Source organism: Neofelis nebulosa, chromosome 1 (assembly GCF_028018385.1).
Source record: "Neofelis nebulosa isolate mNeoNeb1 chromosome 1, mNeoNeb1.pri, whole genome shotgun sequence".
NCBI classification, from domain to species: Eukaryota; Metazoa; Chordata; class Mammalia; order Carnivora; family Felidae; genus Neofelis; species Neofelis nebulosa.
This window is the reverse complement of record NC_080782.1, coordinates 70,509,916-70,531,557: the sequence shown is the minus strand read 5'-3', so window position 1 is coordinate 70,531,557 and position 21,642 is coordinate 70,509,916. Positions and strand designations below refer to the sequence as shown.

The 21,642-nt window shown below is 34.7% G+C and overlaps 1 protein-coding gene across 2 annotated transcripts in view; it reads right to left on the bottom strand.

The window, feature by feature from the left end:
* PJA2 (praja ring finger ubiquitin ligase 2) overlaps positions 1 to 21,642 on the bottom strand; it is a 70,573-nt gene that overhangs the window by 24,484 nt on the left and 24,447 nt on the right. For both annotated transcript variants that reach the window (XM_058725306.1, XM_058725316.1), the window contains 2 exons: positions 11,868 to 12,053; positions 11 to 196 (listed from right to left, as the gene is read on the bottom strand). In XM_058725306.1, the coding sequence (XP_058581289.1) occupies positions 11 to 196; positions 11,868 to 12,053 (372 nt within the window). The remainder of the gene's footprint in view (positions 1 to 10; positions 197 to 11,867; positions 12,054 to 21,642) is intronic.

Sequence of the window (21,642 nt, the reverse complement as noted above, 5' to 3'; positions counted from 1 at the left end):
TGCTACATACCTCCAGTCCACATCTAAGTCTTCACTCACACTGGAGTCATCCTCAAGGTTATTGTTACCATCCAGCATGAAAGCTTCTGGCTGTGCAAATTCATTGGCAGGCTCATTTCCCTCATCACTGCTGCTTTCATTGACTTCATTGTACTGTAACCAAGGAATTTCTCCCTCTTCCAAGGATGTCTGTTCCCTAATACAAACATTTTAACGGAAGAAAAAAACATTATTTTAGAACACATCATAAAATTGTTCTCTAAAAACAGTTCTAAATATTTAGTGCAAACAGATTCTTTATTCTTTAAGTTCTAAACTCTTGGTACTTACATGATTCTAAAAGTCTGCTTTCTTTAACTGTAAAGTTATTTAAAAGGGAAGCAAATTTGTTATAGGGTCATATGTATGTAGAAATAGCTCCCAGTTACATAAGAACCTACTTATTTGATATACAAATTACCTATGCTCCTATACTTCCTCTTTGTGCAGAAGAAAAATAAGAGAAGTTCATTCTAGACAACTTTAATTTTAAAACACTGCTCTTGAGTAGTTTCCCTTCACAGTTCAAATAAAATCAAAATTCCTCAGCCTGGCCTACAAATCCCTACATCATACATGCTTTCTCCTTAGCCCTCTTCTCCAATTGTTACCTCCCACCACTCTTCCCCCTATTTACTCAATTTCCTATAATTCTTTCTACCTGTGGAACACATAGAGATCATTTCCACCTCGGGGCATTTCCTCTACCTGAAATGTTCTTTCACCAGATTTTTGCTATTCCCTTCTTGATATTCAGGTCAGAGTTAATGGCAGCTCCTCAGAATGCGTGGTCTTGACAACTCATTTTAAGGAGCTGTCCAGTCACTACCACATAACTGTTTATTTTCATTATAGAAATTACTTCACTTATCATTTTCTTACTCGTTTATTGTTAGTCTTTCTCCCACTAGAAAACAATAAGGTCACAGGAACAGGGACAGACAAATGGTACAAGGAAGAGAAAAAAGAAGCATTTCAAAACACCAGAAAAAAATTATTTCATAAATGATATCAGGACAACTGAGTATTCATCTGGATGGAAGGAAGTTAAATCTCTATGTCATTATTTACCCTTTAACAAATTCCAAATCCATATTTTAAAAATGCATGTGCACCCCACCACCATTTCTAAAACAACGTAAATACATGACTCTAAAGAATCATGAGAAATTTTTACAAAAATCTGTGTCATTGTATGCATGATGCAAAATCTAGAGGCCATAGACAAGATTGTTAACTCATACAACTTACACATTAGAGTTAAAACACCAAAACTTTGGACACAAAGATCAAATTGAAAATAACTCTTTGTAATACATGAGAAACAAAAGTCAAGGCTTCAATGACTGGACAAAAGGTACTCTATGAATTTATAAATAAGACATACTGGTAGCATTTTCTTATTTTTTTTTTATTTAACAGAAATAGTATATCAAAGTATACCAAAATGAAGTTAAATAGGACAGCATAGTTTTGGCAAAGCTGAATTTTAGTCTGGGTTTTAAGAAGAAAAATGTTATACAATATTTTTCAAAAGTAGGTCTATTTATTTCAAAAGTAGGTCTAATTAGAATTTTATTCATTCTAACATGCAAATTTAACTTTGGAGATAAAAACATTTATGCAAGAGATGTAGATGATATCCACATATAAGAACACATTTAAAAAAATTTTTTTAATGGTTATTTATTTTTGAGAGAGAGAGACAGAGAACAAACAGAGAAAGGGCAGAGAGAGAGAGAGAGAGAGAGAGAGAGAGAGAGAGAATCTGAAGTGGGTTCCAGGATCCAAGCTGACAGCACAGAGCCTGACGTGGGGCTCAAATTCACAAACTGCGAGATCATGACCTGAGTCAAATCAGACACTTAATTCACTGAGCCACCCAGGCGCCCCTGAATCAACACATTTTACATACACAAAAACTATAGCTCTCTACACACCTAAACCCATAATTGTTTCTTTAATCTCAGGTCCTAAACAACACCTCAAAATAACAGGTTTGTAAGATTTAGTATCCAGTATCACTTGTCTAGTAAAATCAGAGAAATTAGAAAATATGCTTAATTTGTTGAAGGTTTAATATCTACTATACACTTGATCTCAGCCAAAAGGCTGAGAAGCGATTAATATCTACTATATAAAGTGACTGGGTATTTTCCTTTCATGCATCATAATTAGGTCCAATGAAAAACTAAACCCAAAATGGATTTAAAATTCAAAATCAAAGTAAAAATTCCTAAGCAACAGTTCTTTGTTTACACCATTATGAGAACACGTGCCATACTGTATTATAATTCTTCTGGTGACTCATCTGTGTCCTCCTAGACGGGAGCTTTCCAAAAGCACACACAGTGCTGTCTCTCAACATCGTAGCTTCACCCCTTGTAATAAGTGCCTACCACACAGTAGGTACTCTATTCGTGTTGCAAATGTTACCAATAAATCCTTGAAAAACAATCTTTTAAAAAACAAATAATTTGGAGATCAATCCTGAAATAGCCCTTAGAAACTTTTGTTATTTCTGATGTACTCCTACAAAAAAAATGCTCTTCTTTTTCTTATTATACAGATAGCAAATAAGTCAGTTACTACTCTGTACTCAGATATAGAACATAAAGCTCAAATATGTTGGTGAAAATGATTCAGTATAAGAATAAATATTAATTTTTGGGTTTTAATTCAAAGAAGAATAAAACTAAAGAAATTATTCTGAATATAAATAGTTTACAACATGTCATTAATACTTTTACTATATAAGCAATTCTTGTCTACGTATGTTGCTTAAACATTTGATTCTGTCTATAATGACTCATAATAACAGTTATAGAAATAGAAAATAAGTCACATATGGTATATGCTTTCAACCTATTACATAAAGTTCACATAAATTCTTACCACTTAACACAAAATTTACCAGGCTAGAAGAGTGGCACTGTGCTGGGCCAGAGTTGGCTTGATATTACAACAAAACGAATTCTGCTCTTTAAAAAAAAAAAAAAAAAAAAGATTCTCAACAATAATGTCAAAAGAATCTTTTATTTTCTGTAGCTAACCAAAGAAACAAATATCCCCATGGGAATGTAAGACTATAAGGTAAGTTTAAATGCTACAAAAACCTTGGAAATATTTAAAGCAATAGCTCAGTCTTCTTTCTCTCTCCTTATACATACACATTTACACATATACCAGACATACCATGTGTAACAACAAATTCACAAAAATTTAGACCTTCAATGTCCTTTCTGAATCATTTTGGTAATTCAAATATTAACAAGATGCCATTATCATGCTGCACAGTAATTTATGAGATTTAAAAAGACATATTATCTAATCATGTCTCCAATGGTCAATTCCAAAAAAGTATTCCAGTAGATGGAAGACGTGGAAGCCTGTGCCTGCCACAACCACCACTAAAGTCACAGGTATTTCAACTGCGAAGGGAAATTACCAAGTTGTCCTTTCCTTCTGAGCACTTTCAGCACTGCCTGAAGGAAATCAATGCTGCTGCCCTGAGAAGAAACTGAAAATGCTTCTTAACTTAGCCCCACAACCTACTCCCAGTAGGTGAAAATCTTAGAAAGCCATCAGCATCATCTAATCTCCTGACTACAGGCTACACCGTTAACTCAAAGCTTCAGACAGACAGAAGTTCCCTTTACGATATATGATTAAAGATCCATAGTCTTCAATAATAGAAACTAAATTTAATATGTGAATAGCAATATTAAAATTATCAAAATATACAATAAATTAATATGGAATATTTTATTTTTTTTAAATTTTTTTTTCAACGTTTTTTTTTTTTTTTTTTTTTTTTTTTTTGGGACAGAGAGAGACATAGCATGAACGGGGGAGGGGCAGAGAGAGAGGGAGACACAGAATCGGAAACAGGCTCCAGGCTCCGAGCCATCAGCCCAGAGCCTGACGCAGGGCTCAAACTCACGGACCGCGAGATCGTGACCTGGCTGAAGTCGGACGCTTAACCAACTGCGCCACCCAGGCGCCCCAATAAGGAATATTTTAAAGAAATTTTCATTAAAAAGTTTTAGAATATGCTATCATATAACCATGCAACATAGAATTTTCTGTGAAATGAAGAAAATGAAAGGCAGACAAATCACATAAAACCGAGTCGTTTCCTTTAGCTAAATGATAAGCAATTTGAGTATCCATTATTTGCAGCACAAAATTTTAGACCTTTGGGTTAATGCCAACATTTTAAAGAGCTGAGGCTTTCATAAAATAATCTAGCTATATTATAAGAAATTTTATAAAAATCCTGGACAGCATGGTTAAGATTCCTAATTAACTGGTATTCGATTAACCAGTTTTCATTTTATAACTCAAGACACATGTAAGAAACTGCTAGGCTTTAGGTATAAGCTCATTTTTAATAATTCTAATTGTATAGCAAATGGTTAAGATTTCAAACCCCTATCTTGGAGGTAAAGCAGAAAGAAGGGTACCTGGGTGGTTAAGTTGGTTAAGCATCAGACATTAGCTCAGGTCATGATCTCATGGTTCATGAGTTCAAGCCCCACACGGGGCTCTGCATTGACAGCACAGAGCCTGCTTGGGATTCTGTCTCCCTCTCTCTCTGCCTCTTCCCACCCTCAAAATAAATAAATAAACACAAAATAGTAATGAAAAAAAGTAGCAAGGAAAGTAACAGAGGGGCGCTTGGGTGGCTGAGTCAGTTGATTCTCCGACTTCCACTCAGGTCATTATCTCACCATTCATAGGTTCGAGCCCTGCATCAGGCTCTGTGCTGACAGCTTGGAGCCTGGAGCCGATTTTGGATTCTGTCTCTCCCTCTCTCTCTGCCCCTCCCTCACTTGCACCCTGTCTCTCTCTCTCAAAAATAAACATTAAAAATTTTTTTTTAAATAAATAAAGAAAGTAACTGAAATTTTAGTTAAGAATCAAAAAAGCCTCAAAGGGAATTACAGCTTATAAAATCAATGGTACTCTGGTTCCATGTCATCCAGTCACAAAGATGGAACCCCAGCACCTAATTTGAAGAAATGTTTCCTTATCCAAATAAATTCAGTGTTAACAGGAAGGGCAAAATATTTATTAAATTTTTTAAAAAAAATTTTAAGAGTAGTTACATAAAGAGTTTGTAAAGTTAACAAAACAGTGGCAAAAACTTAAAAACACGCAGGTGTGATGTATTAATTTAAATTCAAAAACACAAATTTTAAATGGACATTCAATATTGTCCAGTAATTATTCAATGTTTACCTAGTAAGTTTGTTGTCTACCTCTCTGAAAGCCTATTTCCAACCTTTTCTTCTTTCCTTCAATTTGACAATCTTCCTATCCTCCCCATCCTCAATATCTAGTAACAATGAGGACACTGAAGTCACCAGAGACTCACTCCTCTTTTCTTCCCACCAGCAAACCTACAGATTTACCTACACTTGTACCTACCTGCTACCTTCCCACTAATTACACTGCAAGTCTCACCTCCTAAAGGTTCTCTCTTTGAGATGTGGAGCCTAATCCTTATCTTCTCAAGGACTTCACTTTATCTTTCCTATAATTATTAGTCAGTTATTCTCCTCTGGAACATTCTATAAGCAAACAATCACGTGTCCAGTGTAGCGAAGTGAAGACAACATTTTCTTAGGCCCAGCATCTATCTATGGCTCCTTCCTTTTGTAAAGAGTTAGGTATGATAACTGTCTCTACTCTATTACCTTCAATTCCCTTCATTTTTTTAGTTCTTTTCCCCAAATGAAAAAGATAAACAATCTATTTAAGTTATAAAGTACATTATATTGAATATCCATAAACCCACCACCCAAAGCAGAAACTAGAATATTATCACTGACTAGCATACATCTTGTGCCCCATACCTATCCTATCCCTTTGACTTCACCCCCCCCCAGAAAAAAAGTACTATCTGAATGCTCTTATCATTCCATTGTTTTCTGAAAGAAGTTTTCACTAGTTTTGTATAGTTAAACAAGATATTTAACTTCTTGTTTTTAAACTTTGTGAAACAGAGATTATACACACTATTTTTCTAGAAATGGTTGCTTTCATTCAATATTGTACCTCTAAGATTCATCCATGTTTTGCATATAAGTGGGGCTCATGCATTCCCACTGCTGTGTAACACTCCCTGTATGAATACACCACTAACTTTTCTCCTGTTAAGTAATATTTGAGTAATATCCAGTTCATAGCTTTCATGAAAAATACTGCAACGAACATTCTTGTACACAACTCCTGGGCCACATGGGGAAGTTTCTCCAGAGTATACACCTAAAAGTGGAACTGCTGATAGTGCACGATGCAAAATGTTAAAATTATTATATCACTTTAGTTAATATGACCTACTTCACATCTCAACAAGCATTCATATCCTCCAAAACACCTGATATTGTTAAATTTCCTGTTTGTTAATCCAATGGGTAGCTAAAAAATGATACCTCCTTGTGATCTTAATTTACTAATGATCTATGTATCTTTTGATATTTTTATTCATTAATATTTCCTCTTCAGTGAATCATCTGCTCAATTTTTTGAACATTTTGCAATTAGACTATCAGTTTTTCTTCCTGATTTCTAGGAATTCTTTATATCCTGCACATTAACACTCTGTATTCTATAAATACATTCTACTAGTTTCTTTCCTTTTCATTTTCAGTTCCTCTTCTTTTATCTTCCCATCATGCCGTGACCATCAAGATCTCCACGACAATGGCTACTGAAATGGTGCTATGAGCAACACCCTTGCCTTGCTCCTGATTTTGGGGGGCGGGGGGGGGGGGAAGTTAAAGCTTCATTACTAAAAATGATATCTACTGATTTATTTTGGGAGATACATTTTATCAGGTCAACTGTTCTGATCTTAGTTTCTGAGTTTTTATCACGATGAGGTCTTGAACATTACTAAGTGATTTTTTTCCTGTATCTACAGAATCTATCATATGAATTTTCTCCTGTATTCTGCTAATGTGGTGAATTACATTTACAGGTATTCTACATTAAATCACTTGTGCATTTCTGGAATAAACTCAGATTGGTAATTGAGTTTTATCTGTAAAGAATATACTTACAAATTCAGATTTCCAATAATTCTGTTTGAGATTTTGACATGTATGTTAATGAATGATATAGGTTTATAATTTTCTTCACATACTCTTTCGGTATTAGGGTTATACTGGCCTTAGAATGATTTGGAGAAATAGTTCTTTTTCTATTATCTTGAAGAGTGGATCCTTGAAAGTTTAGTTTAAGAGAATCTGGCTCTAAAACCATCTGGATTAGGTATTTTCTCCACAGTAAGATTTTAAACTACTAATTACATATCTGTAATACGTATAATATTATTCAGGCTTCCTACAAGTTTTGGTGAATTGTATTTTTCTAAAAATTTCTCAATTTCTTCTAAGCTTTCAAATTTACTGCTACAAAGTTCATAGTACTATTCTTAGTCTATCCAATCTTTAATGTACTTGTGGCTGTATACACTTCTATATGTATTATCTATTTGTGCCTTGCCTTTATTTTCTTGTTCACTATCCAAGTGGATTGCCTATTTTTCTTAATCTTTTCAAAGTATCACCTTCTGATTTCTTTGATCCTCTCTATCCTGTTTTCTAACTTATTGAGTTTTGCTCTTATCTCTCCTAATTCTAATTTTTATTCCCTTATTTTCCTTATTTTAATGTTTCTTTTCCATTTTAAGTTAAATGCATGGCTTCTCCATTTTCAAGTTTTCTTCTTTTCTAATGTATGTATTTTATAAAGATAAATTTCCCTTTACCAATTTCACTCCAATCCGTCAAATTCTGATTGGTGGCATTCTCAAAACCGGTAAGTTATGAGCATTTTAGACTTCAATTGTAATTTCTTTTTTGTCTTACTGGTAATTTAGAAGGATGAATAATTTTAAATGCATGGATTTTTAAATTTTTTATATTTTTGCTGGTCTGTAGGATATTGATTCTTTGAAATGTGTTAACCTGTGCTCTGCAGCCTAGTCCATGCTCAGTTTTTGTGTGTTTGTGTATTCCATAAACTGGACTGTTCATTAAACCAGGCTTAAATCAGTTGTTCAAACCTGCTAAAGACGGATGAAGTTCTTATATCCATGAATTACAGGCAGTTGAGAAAAGTATTAAAAAGTTTCCCAAAATGATAGTAAATTTGTCAATATTCTCTAGTTTCGTTACATTTTGACTTACATATTTTGAGTCTATTTTATTAGATGCATTCAAATTTAAAACTGTTACATTTTACTGATAAACTGGACTTACTACATACTGACCCCTCATTCTCGTCAATAATGAAGTCTACTTTGCTAATGCTAATGTAACTGTTCCGTTTTTGTTTAGTTTGCATTTGCTTGAAATACCACTGTCTATCCTTTTATTTTCAGTCTGTATACCTATGCTTTAAGTTCATCTTTTGTAAAACACATTTAACTTAAAAAAGTTCCAACTGATTTGAAGCTTTGATTTTTATAAGCAGAGATTAGGCAATTATATTTATTACAGGACTTGTTCCATATTACTTTTACCCATTTCTTTTTTTTCCCCGTTTTAATGATTTTTTCTCTTTCTTTACTTTTATTTGGATTGACTGTAAATATCTTTTTCCATGTCTTAATTCCTTTTTTCCTCCTCTACAGGTCTCTAGTACATATACTCTTTATTCTTATGTCAAAAGTTAACTTTGAACCCTCTCCCAAACAATACAATTCAACTTTGATCTTCCCCCTTTCAACTTAAATACCATTGCTGTCCACTGTTTAGTTCTGTCCCCTCACTTTTACTTTTTTTTTTTAAGTGTATTTATTTTGAGAGAGAGAGAAAGAGCAGGGGAGGAGCAGAGAGAGAAAGAGACAGAGAGAGAGAGAAAGAGACAGAATCCCAAGCAGGCTATGTGCTGTCAGTGCAGAGCCCAATGAGGGGCTTGATCTCCTGAACCTTGAGATCATGACTTGAGTAGAAACCAAGCATTAGACACCCAACCAAACGAGCCACCCAGGCACCTCAACTTCTATTTTTTTAAATGAATTACTAGGCTTTATTACTGTAGGGTATCAATGCAAGTAGTTGATGACCTCCACATCACATATCTATATATCTCTATCTCAATCTCTATATATCTCTATATCTATCTATATCTAATTACAGTCCAGGATCTTTTAAACTTAAATATCAAAGTGTCTACTTACCATCTACACTGTATGTCTAAATAGCACTTAAAACTTTCAAAAAAAGTTTTTACTTCCCATTCCTCTCCCACACCTTCTCATCTCAGTCAGTACAGTAATAACTACCTAAGGCTCAAACCAAGAAAACCTGCCATAACTGATTGCTCACTCTCCCTCATCTCACACCCAATCTACCTTATTATTGATCACTCAAAAACATGCTCAAACTTGTTTACTTTTTTTAATCCTCACTACCATCCCCCAGTCTAATACCCTAGGCCAACCTTCCCCTCTTTTGTACTTCAATCTCCACAAAGCAACTAGAGTGATCTTATATAAATGTGTGACAATTAACTCTTCACTTAAAATCTCCCTGCTCTATGAATAAATTCCAGAGGCTATCTATCCTGCATAGTTTGGTATCTGCGCACCTCATCTCATGTCACTCTTCCTTTCACTCATTCACTTCAGTCCCACTACCTTCATACATGGCAAGCCTTTTCACTTTCAGTATCTCTGCTCTTACCTTTCCTTATGCCTAGAGAGCTCTTCCTCAACCACTAATTCTCATCTTTTAGAGCCCAGCTCAAAAGTCAGTTCCTGAGATAAGTAGCCCATGGCCACTCTAATTAATGTAGGCCCTACCAGTTACCTTCTATGACACAAGGTTTGCTTTCCTTTACCATAACCATCGCAGTTTATAATTTAGCATGTTTGTATTTTGTTTAATATCTGCGTCTCCCACCACATTGTGAGCTTCAGGAGGGAATCTTAGTTTGTCTTGTTCATGGATATAATCATGGGATCCAGCACAATGCTTGGTACATATTAAATGCTCAATAAATATATGTTGAATGAATAATTGTATCACAAATTATATATAAAAAATTTACTAATAGTAAACTAATAGTGATTCAAGAAGATCAAACATAAAATCAGAAAAGAAAAATAAACACCATTTCAATCACTGTCAATATCAATTATGTTTGTAAACTTCTTTCTTTACAGATTTTCTAATGTATTTTATTTCTTACAGAATTAATTTCAAGCTGGAAACTTAAACCTTTGAGAACAAACTTTACCATTAGTCCAAGTTGAAAGAGTTAAGAAAACCCATTTACCAAAACAGATTCCATGAGAGACTAAAAATTAGAACCAACCAATTATCAGGAAAAAAAATTTAAATTAACAAAGACAAACTACCTCAGAAAACACAAAGCCAAGGTTTCACAATACCAACAACCTTTAAAAGAATAAGCTGTTTAAATTTTTAAACAACCTTTAAAGGAATAAATAAGCTAAACATCAAAGGGTTAAAAAAAAAGCACACATTGTTTTAGCAAAGCAAGTATTAAACTGTTTTTGAGACAAAAAATGAGACAATCTGCACATATTAATCTCAACATAAAAATCCTATGTCAAATATTAGCAAGCAGAATCCAGCAGCTCAAACATTTCATGACTATATGATCATGTTTATGTCAAGAAGCAAGGGTAAGTGGCTATTAGGAAATCTAATAATAAAATAATTCCTCATGATCATTAGGTCAAAGGTGAAAAATCACTATGATCATTTCCACTGACACTAAAAAAACTTTAATAAAATTTAACAAACATTCTTGCTAGAAACCTATAAAATAGTAACGGGGGATATTTCCTTAGTGTGATTTAGAAGAAAACAATTGTGTGTGTGTGTGTGTGTGTGTGTGTGTGTGTGTGTGTGTGTATAAAATCAACCTAAAAGCCAGAATCATTCTTACTTGGGAAATATTAGAGCAAGGGTTGTGAACCCATGGGTTATTTCCAGCCTGCCACCTGTTTTTATAAATAAAATTCTACTGGAAGACAGCCACACTCATTCATTTACATACTGTCTATGACTACTTTCACACTACAACACTGGAGATGAGCAGCTGCAATAAGACACTGGCATATGAACTGAAAACACCATGCAGCCCTTCACAGTGTAAGTTTGACAATCCCTGTAGTAGAGCATTCTCATTAAAACCAAGAAAAGACAAAGGTGTTTACCATCAATCACTGATTTCAGAAATACCATCTGATGCGATTAGGCAAATATTAAAACCTCAACATTTGTAACTTTCTCTGTTTCTGTGAATAAATCACCGATTCCCATCTTGAGGCTGCCCTTTCTCCATTGTTTGGCAATGGCAGCTCTAAACTCATACCTAACTCAACCAAAAGAATCTTTTAAATGCCCTAATTTTCTTTAAAGCAAAGTAGAAATGTATACTGTATCTCAATAAAAGATAATTAAATTACTAAAATTTTCAATTTAATTGTTCTTTGTAAAACACCAAAAGCACTGGGGTGCATTGATCTCACGGTTCGTGGGTTCAAGCCCCATGTCAGTCTCTGTGCTGACAGCTCAGAGCCTGCAGTCTGCCTCAGATTCTGTGTCTCCCTCTCTCTCTGTCCCTCCCCCGCTCACACTCTCTCTCTTTCTGAAAAATAAACACTAAAACAAACAAACAAACAAAACACCAAAAGCATAATGAAAAAACTCAGTAGGACTTACTGGTTCTACATAGGGCTTGTATATGGGATCAACAGCATATCCAACATTTGGAAGTGACGTATACCATTCTTGTACAATACATATAAATAAACCTCACTGTTAAACAAAACATACCCTTCCTGTAGAGATAATTCTTGGTTTTCTTCTTCAGGACCACTGCTATCACTCTGTAGTTCAGGTTCATTCTCATCTTTTCCTGGCAAAGTCTCCCAGCTTTCATCACTTGACGACTGATCTTTTTCAGTACCAGAAAATCGATGAGGCAAAGAAGCAGACCACTCTCCATCACTGCATTCTGAACTGCAAATTCAGAACAGAAAGAAAATAAATTGTCATTACAATCGTCATTATATGTGCATTTACCATTTGAAGACATCGTGGTATCGAGTGGATGACTGATGCCACACGATTCATCAGGTGCTAATTCAATTTAAAAAATATTTTAAAAATAAATACATTCAGCAGAATGTAACTTTTTCAAATGAATATAACACATGGCAAGTTACAGAATTATCGATTTATGATTTTCTTCACTAAAGTAAGTAATTCCATGTTGCTTAGATAGAGGTTCTTCATTTATTAGACATATTTCTAAATAAAAATTTAAATATAATTTGGCAACCATGAATTAAATGCTCTGGAATAAATAATAATAGATTTATTACTCATCTGATCTGACTAAAACAACTTTCTAATTACATATTGACAATGGAAATCCTATCCTCTATGAACAAATTTCTATTACCATCTTTTAAAAGTTTGGCTCTGGGCTGATGGCTCAGAGCCTGGAGCTTGCTTCCGATTCTGTGTCTCCCTCTCTCTCTGCCCCTCCCCCGTTCATGCTGTGTCTCTCTCTGTCTCAAAAATAAATAAACGTTAAAAAAACAAAATTAAAAAAAAAATAAAAAAATAAAAGCTTAACTATTTTTTCCTTCCTTTTTTACACAAGATTTTAAAAGGAAATTCAAATTCATAAAAAGCAGCAGAGACAAATCTTTACTGAAGTCCTTTGGTAGGACTATGAACACAAAATAAATTTCAATTCAAGAGAACATTTAGATAAGGAACCAAAGGGATGATAACAGGGTTAATGAAGAACCTCAGAAAATGACTTGGTTGTATTTAACTTTGGTTAATTTGGTTTCATTTAATGACTCTTTAAGTACTAGTCATCTTGTACTACAAAGGTTAAAATATTATTAATGGTGAAAATAAATCTTAAATGCCCCTTCCAACCGTATCAACCATTCTGGTCAAGAATCCCCTTAAAAACTTCCCTTTGTGCCTTGATTTTTGAGAAACAAAAAATTAATAAATTTTAGTTTCTGAAAGAAGTGATAATTGGTAAGAAATTACCTTTTCTTTATGATGATATATTACTAATGGTTATATTATTGATATATTAACTAGTCTAATGAGTTCCTCCTTCTCTGAACAGATGAATCCAGGAGATCAAGATGCTATTAAGAAAAAGCGGCAGTAATGTAAGCTCTGAGGAGTTAGAAGTAAAAAAAAAAAAAAAATCAACTTCCAATTGTCAGTAAATGATGGGCAGCAGGTCACATTCTCGAGAAGGAATTTTACATAGCTCTGGCATAGCAAGTAAAAGGTGTTCTTTCAGTTGGATAGAAGCCCAATTGCTTATATTTTGTAAAATTTTCTCTAACCCAAAAAACAATCTAAGATCAAATAAATCAGTTCTATACTTGCTCCAGTATAAAAATTTAACATAGAAAATAGTTCAAAAAGACTTTTTGAATGAAGTTTCCTGGCCTATGAAACCTCTCAATTTTCTTTAAAAAAATTTTTTTAATGTTTATTTATTTTTGAAAGAGACAGAGCACAAATGGGGGAGGGGCAGAGAGAAGAGGGAGACACAGAATCTCAAGCAGGCTCCTGGCTCTGTCAGCACAGAGCCTGATGTGGGGCACGAACTCACAAACCGTGAGATCATGACATGAGGCAAAGTTGGATGCTCAACCGAATGGCCATCCAGGCACCCCAAAACATCAGGGGTAAGCTCTTACTTTTTTGTTTTAACGTATATTTATTTTTGAGAGAGTGAGAGAGTGCAAGCCAGGTAGGGGTACACAGAGGGGGAGATAGAGGATCTGAAGCGGGCTCTGCACGGACAGCACAGAGCCTGATGCAGGGCTCCAACTCATGAACTAAATAAACCTTGAGATCATGACCTGAGCTGAAGTCCGAGGCTTAACTGACTGAGCCACCCAGGCGCTCCTTAGACTGTCATCTTTAAAGCTAAATTACCAACTCCAATTTTGACATCTTTAACAATTCAGCTAAAATTTATTTATTAATTTATAGCAATTTTACTTAAACAAAAACCTCGTATTTTAAACATTTTATGATCCTGTCCAGAAAAACAACACCTAAAAAGTTTGTAATATTTTTTTTTTTTGCTTAATGAAATAACTGATGGAGTATTTACAAATTTTAATATAAAAAGCATGCTTATGATCAATAGTCAATATATTTAAGAAGCCTATGTCACAGACTGGTGACATAGCCTTTCAGACAAATTTGGTCCTTCTACCTGTTTTTTTATGGTCAGTGAGTTACAATTTTTTTTTTACAACTTTATCTTTAATTTTGCCTCTTAGCAAAATCTAAAATATTTACTATCTGGTCCTTTAGGAAAAAAGTCTGCAGATCCCTGGCCTGTATTATTACTACTCATTATACATAACCTTCACCTCTAAGTAGCTAACTTTTAATATATCCTCAGCCCTGACCACTTGGCTTTCATAATCACTAACTGTGCACCAAACATTTTTAGATTTTCACCCTTCTTTTCAAAAGTTATAAAGCAAAACTCATCTGACAGGTAACTCCTTTCTTGAGTTTCTTTCTAAGGGTATTTCCCTACTCCCAAGCTGAAAATCACAGGTCTTTGACTCCTCACAAAACCCCATGTTTAAGTCCTTTTTATTTTCCATTCCTTCTGTAAAATGACTCCTTTTTCTCCATTTCTCCTAAAAACCCTGGCTCAAGTTATTTTCCTCTAAACCTACACCTAGACAGTTAATTGTTAATCGTTGTCCCTAAGTTTAATCTCACTCAACTCACTTAAAAGATGCATTCTGGGGCGCCTCGGTGGCTCAGTCGGTTAAGCGTCCAACTTCAGCTCAGGTCATGACCTCACAGTTTGTGAGTTCGAGCCCCGAGTTGGGCTCTATGCTGACAGCTGAAAGCCTGGTTCGGATTCTGTGTCTCCCTCTCTCTCTGCCCCTCCCCCTGCTTGCACTTTGTCTCTTTCTCTCAAAAATAAATAAATGTTAAAAAAATATTTTTTTAAATGTATTCTGAATTATCGCTATTGCTTCAATTTATATCAAATTACTCCAAATCCTTCACTTTTTTCCTAAAGCAGTATTTCACAAAATTCAGCCATCTGCCTACTGCCCTCACAATTTTTGCTCCAGGTGTCCACTAATGCTGTGTCTTGAGGTTCAGTAGTTGAGGACACAGGTTCTGGATTCAGTCTGCCTGGTTGTGAATACACCACTTACTAAAGCTGTGACATTACTTAACTTTTCTGTGCCTTTATCACCTCACACATCAGGTGAATTTGATAGTAGTATCTAATAACTCCCTGAGTTCATATAAAAAGCAAATGAGTTAATATACACACAATGTTTTAACAGTGTCTGATAAATGATAACCCATCAGTAACTGTTAGCAAATCATTTTTAATATTTTTCTAATTTAAATGCTATATTTCCTTTTCAGATCTACAAAGGTATTTAAGTGAACAATGTAGATAAAATGTTGAGCACAATTTCTGGAAAATGGTAAACATTTAATAAAGGTGACAGTTACTTTATTATATAAGCTGTGTGCTTAGACACTTCAATTGGATTTCCAACAGCACACCACCATTTTTCTTTCTTCTCTACCGCAGAAAATCTACTCTAAATCCTTGGTTTGTCTTACTGAATGGAAATATCAGCTTTCTGGTCACCCAATCAACTTTAGTTTTAGTGTCTCTTTATACCAGGGGTCAGCAAACTATGCCCTGACCCACAAGCCAAATCTGGCCACCTGTCTGTTTTTTAGTGGCTGGAAGCTAAGAATGTTTTTATTTTGTTTTGTTGCATTTTTAAGTGGTTATAGAAATACCTATATAATACCCTTGATTTTGCCTTTCGGTCCACAAAGCCTAAAATATTTGCAGACCCCTGTGGTCCATCCAGCGAAGACACAGCAAAGAAAAACCAAACACAGGTAAATGGAAGAGATATCATGGAGCAGGAAAGGGTGAGCAAATTGCTCAGTAGTAGCACTAAAGTAAAACAAACAAACAAACAAAAAAACAAAAAATGGTACCAAGAAAAGTCAATTGGATTTGAGAAACAGGAGGTCACTGTTCACATTATAGAATATACAGATACTACTAGGAGTTAAGATTTCAATGCATTTAAAAGTGCAGAGTGCAGAAATAGAGTGGGTATAGGACATTTATTCTGAGAATTCAACAATGGAAAAGAAAACAAACAGGCAACTGGTTAAAGGAAAAGCAAAATCAAGTAAAGGTTTCCCCCTCAGGATTTAGAAAAATTACAGAATGTGGTAGAAGGAAGCAACTTTGGCATAAGAATAATAAATTCAGGGGTCAGATATGACTACAGATGCAGAATGAGAAAAGTCACCACCCTTCACTGAAGAAAAAATTAAAAACAGAAATGGATACTAACATTGTAATATGGAGAAGAGGAAAACAAGAAAGTTCAGATTTAATTTTTTTACTATCTCTAAGAAAGCAAGAAACAAAGTTATCTACTAAGGGTGACAGGAGTATATGGAACTGAAAGCAGAAAGAGAAAAGATTTAAAAATAACTTTTCAAGGAGAATAAGCAACAGAATAAATAGCACAAAACAATCATGGAATAGTGAGAACCCTTGTCCTGGAATATAAATGCAAATTAGTTAAACATTTTTAAATTCTCAAGTACCACTTTGATTTTTATACAGTTTTTCAATAGGATTGTCTCCTATTAGCATTTAGAGCTGTATTCAAAAGCAGACAACTATTAACTTACTCAAATGTTACATTTCACACATTCAACTGTGAACAAAAAACCCACCTCTTTTCACATATTGGATACAATTACATATGATTTCTAGACAAAATAATTTATGTAGTATAAATCTTAAGTAGAAATAAGATATAGAAGTAAAAGCATCCAAAAGCAAGCTCTTATTCCTCAAATCCCCCAAGGAACTGGTTTGTTAGTCTTCCCTGGCATTTTAACATCGATAAAAAATCAACTGTATAGAAGCTAAGAGAAAAGTGAATTTTAGATAATTTTGTTATCTGAGGATCAAAACCACCTTTTGAATTTTATTGAAAATACTCTGGATGGACATTATGTTAAGATACATCATATCTGCATTTTCAGACAGTATACTGAACATAATCTAAGCAGTCTGGGACATTTTACCCCTATTAACAGTGAACTGTTACAATACAGTGATACAAATGGTAGTTGTTCAAATCCATAAGGCTGCTTAATTTAGCAAAGTCCAGATGGTTCTTTCTGAGTTGTGCCTGCCTTTTACAATTTTCCGGTCTTTTCCCTAAACATCAGAATATTGTAATCTATAACCCCTTAAAATGCCTGAGGAACAAAGCTATTTATGCCTAATATACTCTTTCTAACTTTCATGAACTTGGAAACAAGATAAAAAGCTAAAATGTGGGGCGCCTGGGTGGCTCAGTCGGTTAGGCGTCCAACTTCGGCCCAGGTCGTGATCTCGCGGCCCGTGAGTTCGAGCCCCGCGTCGGGCTCTGTGCTGACAGCTCAGAGCCTGGAGCCTGTTTCGGATTCTGTGTCTCCCTCTCTCTGCCCCTCCCCCATTCATGCTTTGTCTCTCTCTGTCTCAAAAATAAATAAACGTTAAAAAAAAAAAAAAGCTAAAATGTTAAAGCATATGCTTTCAGATCTTTGCTTTGGCGGCTCATAGTTGCTTTATTTGTTGGGAATACATGGATATCAAAGGAGCTCCTTCTTCATGGCTCTCAACTAACTTATATAGAAGAGAAAAGAAGCTTAATTCAGTCTCATGACAATTATCTGTATATTCTGTCTTCCTCATAAGGCTGGTGAACAGCCAGGGAACGGGGATCATTATTATTTGCATTTACAGAGTACCTGGGACAAAGTCTGACATTTAGAAGGATTTCAATAAATCCTTTTTGAATATATCAAACTGAAATCAACTAATTGGCAAATATTCCTTTTATTTTCCCAACATCATCAATAACAAAAAGTTGTCCTGACATTTTTATCTCAGGTAAGGTTTTTAACTTTTATTCAATGTCAAAAGCTCTGAAAGAAACCTCAAGTGGTACAAGGAATAGTCAGCGGATGGCATGCCTCTTCCTTCAAACAGTTAGGTCCAAGGTTAAAATGTGCTGGCATGGTTAAAGGTTCTTTCAAACTCAAGATCTTGTCCTCAAACAGTCATTAAAGTTCTCAGGGTATATTTCAAAAGAGCAGGATGTTAACCTTAGCTCTTTGGTCTAATCCCAAGTCTGGTAATTACATACTGCCTATTAAAATTCCCCTCACAATTCTAATTTAATAAGGTGGTGTTCAGTTACTATCAAACAGCTCAGAGCAATTCTACCAGCTGCAATGTTTATTCCATAAAGTGTAATGTTTCAGGTATGATTAAGTGATCATTTAAAAGTTTTCAGGAAGAAATGGATCATGCATTCATTCAAATACTTTTCACTTTTAAAGAAAGTATGAGCTATACATATTTTTGAACTGTATTTTTTAAAAGTGGCTAAAATTCCTATAACTAAAAACGTCACAGTGATTTTAGTTATGTACTGGATAAGAGGGTTCTATTTGCAGCTATTATAATACAAACATGGCAAGAAAAATTTTCAAGTAAAGCATCTTTAAGTTTTACAAAGCAGAGAAAACTCAGAAAGAATCTTACAGACTCAAGGGAAAGGATGTTTATACTTTCCTTCTCAAGACACTTATTGTAGAATCACTATTTCCCCATTTTTGCAATCTGCTATTATCAGAACTCAGCCAAAGTATAGTAAAACATCTAGTAGAGGGGCGCCTGGGTGGCGCAGTCGGTTAAGCGTCCGACTTCAGCCAGGTCACGATCTCGCGGTCCGTGAGTTCGAGCCCCGCGTCAGGCTCTGGGCTGATGGCTCGGAGCCTGGAGCCTGTTTCCGATTCTGTGTCTCCCTCTCTCTCTGCCCCTCCCCCGTTCATGCTCTGTCTCTCTCTGTCCCAAAAATAAATAAAAAACGTTGAAAAAAAAAAAATTAAAAAAAAAAAAAAACATCTAGTAGATGAACAAGTGGCAAAATGAAACTAAGTTGGAATGTATGGTTATTAAACTTCAACCTTTATCTGAAACCATATTAAAAGGCATTCTGGCAATTGTGATCCTTTGCAGGGAGCTGAGAGTAGAGGAACTGGAAACAGTAGCACAGAAATAGAATTACTCCTCAAAATTGTCCAGACTACTGAAGTGAGGTCCTAATCATATCTCAAGGCTTGCAGATGCAAATGTAGAGCCATTTTCCTTGAGAAGTTATTCTTGTGATGGTAGTTTTCAAAAAACAAAAACAAAACAAAAACCCCTAAGTATTTCTGGTATTTCAATGTGTCTTAAAGATTGCCCCCAGGGGTGCCTGGGTACTTCAGTCAGTTAAGCATCCCACTTCAGCTCAGGTCATGATCTCAAGGTTCCTGGGCTCGAGCCCCACATCAGGCTCTGTGCTGACAGCTCAGTCTGGAGCTTGCTTCAGATTCTGTGTCTCTGACTCTCTCTGCCCATCGCCCGCTCATGCTCAGTTTCTCTCTCTCTCTCAAAAATAAATACACATTAAAAAATTTTTTTACAAAGAGGTGCCTGGGTGGCTCAGTCAGTTAAGCGTCCAACTTTGGCTCGGGTCATAATCTTGCAGTTTGTGGGTTCAAGCCCTGTGTTGGGCTCTGTGCTGACAGCTTAGAGCCTCGAGCCTGCTTCGGATTCTGTGTCTCTCTCTCTCTCTGCCCCTGCCTCACTCACGCTGTCTCTCAAAAATAAATGGAGAAAAAAAGAAAAGATTGCTCCAAAATTAGTTCCATCTTTTAAGCACACCCTAACTTCAGGCTCTTTAAGGTCAATATAGTACTAAAAAGTCAAAAGAAAAAAAAGTTTCCATTAACTGTGTTTTTCTCATCTGTATATTGTTTGTAAAGACCTATCATTGTTTAGAATATTGACATATCACTTAAGGAGACAAATTATAAATAAACATACTAAAACAATACCCTATAACTGTTAAAAGTCCAACTGTCATTCCAGGCAAATAAAATGCTAATGCTACTGACCAGAAAAAAAAAACAACAAAAAAAAAAACAAAAACAAAAAACAAAAACCAACAACTTCAAAACCAAGAGCCAAGAAAATTACTCTTGAGGTTGCAATGCAAAAATTTCATCAACTGAATTAGATGACATTAGGCCTGACTATAAAACGCACACACAAAAAAGAGGTTTTTATTATTTTTGATCAGTGGTGCCAATGATGAAGGAATGGCCATATAAATTAGTTCCTTCAGGAAAGCAGAAATGTAACTGTGGGAAAAAAATCTTATACTTTCAAAAAGGTAAGTTATCTAAGATTAAAAATTGATGTTATTATTTTTTTCAATAGTAATCTAGAGGTATACCAAAGGTTTACAATCAAATCCAAAAATCTTAGGACTGAGTATGTTTTGGAATTCAGATTCTTTTTCTCCGAGATTTACAAATACTACTTAATAATTCCCAGTGGGGTCCAAGTCAAAAACTCAGTAATCAAACACTTTGATATTTCTGCAGCAAACTGTTATGACTGCTTCAAAAAAAGGCCTTATGTTAGTTCAGATCCAGATCTGCATCAAATTAACACCAATTTAGGTTTTGTTGTCAATTTCCATTTTAAGAATTTTGTGGACCTTAACTGAAAAAACAGAATTAAGTTAGGCCAAAGTTCTTAACTCATTTTACCTTAAGCTTAAAAAATAGTAGGTTATATAAATATTGTCTGCCAACCCTTGAAGTTTACAAACTTAAAAAGACAGCAGAAATTACGTTTCATTTGTTTCTACAAGTCACTTACACTGTATTACAGAAGCTTTATCCATCTGCCCAAAGAAACCAGATATATTTTATTAATTTTATGATGTGAAATAAAATATATAAAATGTATTCATATTCAAAAGGAAAAACTTCTTTTGTAGTACTTTCTAGTTGAAAAAAAAGTAATCGTATTTCTACAAGTTAATAAAATCGTGAAACTGCACTGTAACTGAGCATAGGCAGTTTCAACTAGCTCAAAAGGTTATGTGAAAGTTTGGACTCTAGGGTAATGAAAAGAAGATGGACAAAGAAATTTTCCATTTCTCTCTTCTTTCTATGGTCTTACAGTTTGGGGGGAAAAAAGGATTCTATGTAAGAAGAACCAGAATGCTTATTTTAAGAAAGGTTGTATGTTCTCTTAAAAACTGTAAGTTTGGATTGGGCAGTAAGCAGATATGCTAATTCCAGCTCCAAAATTTACTAGCTTTGTGACCTTGAGAAATTAACTCTCTTGTGCTTCAGTTTCCTCATCTATAAACAGGGCAAATAATATACACCACATAGAGTTGTGACCAAAAATCAAATGCTAAGTAAAAATAGGTGAAAACAAACAAAAAAACACAAGTGACAAAAGGAGGAACAGAGAAACAGGTGACATTAATAAATATTAACAAAGTTAATCCAATATTATCAAAATTTGCTGTGATCTTACTTTTTAAACCCAGAATGGGTTAACATAATTTTTTTAAAAATACAATGTTTCCCTGCATTTTATTAGCTGAAA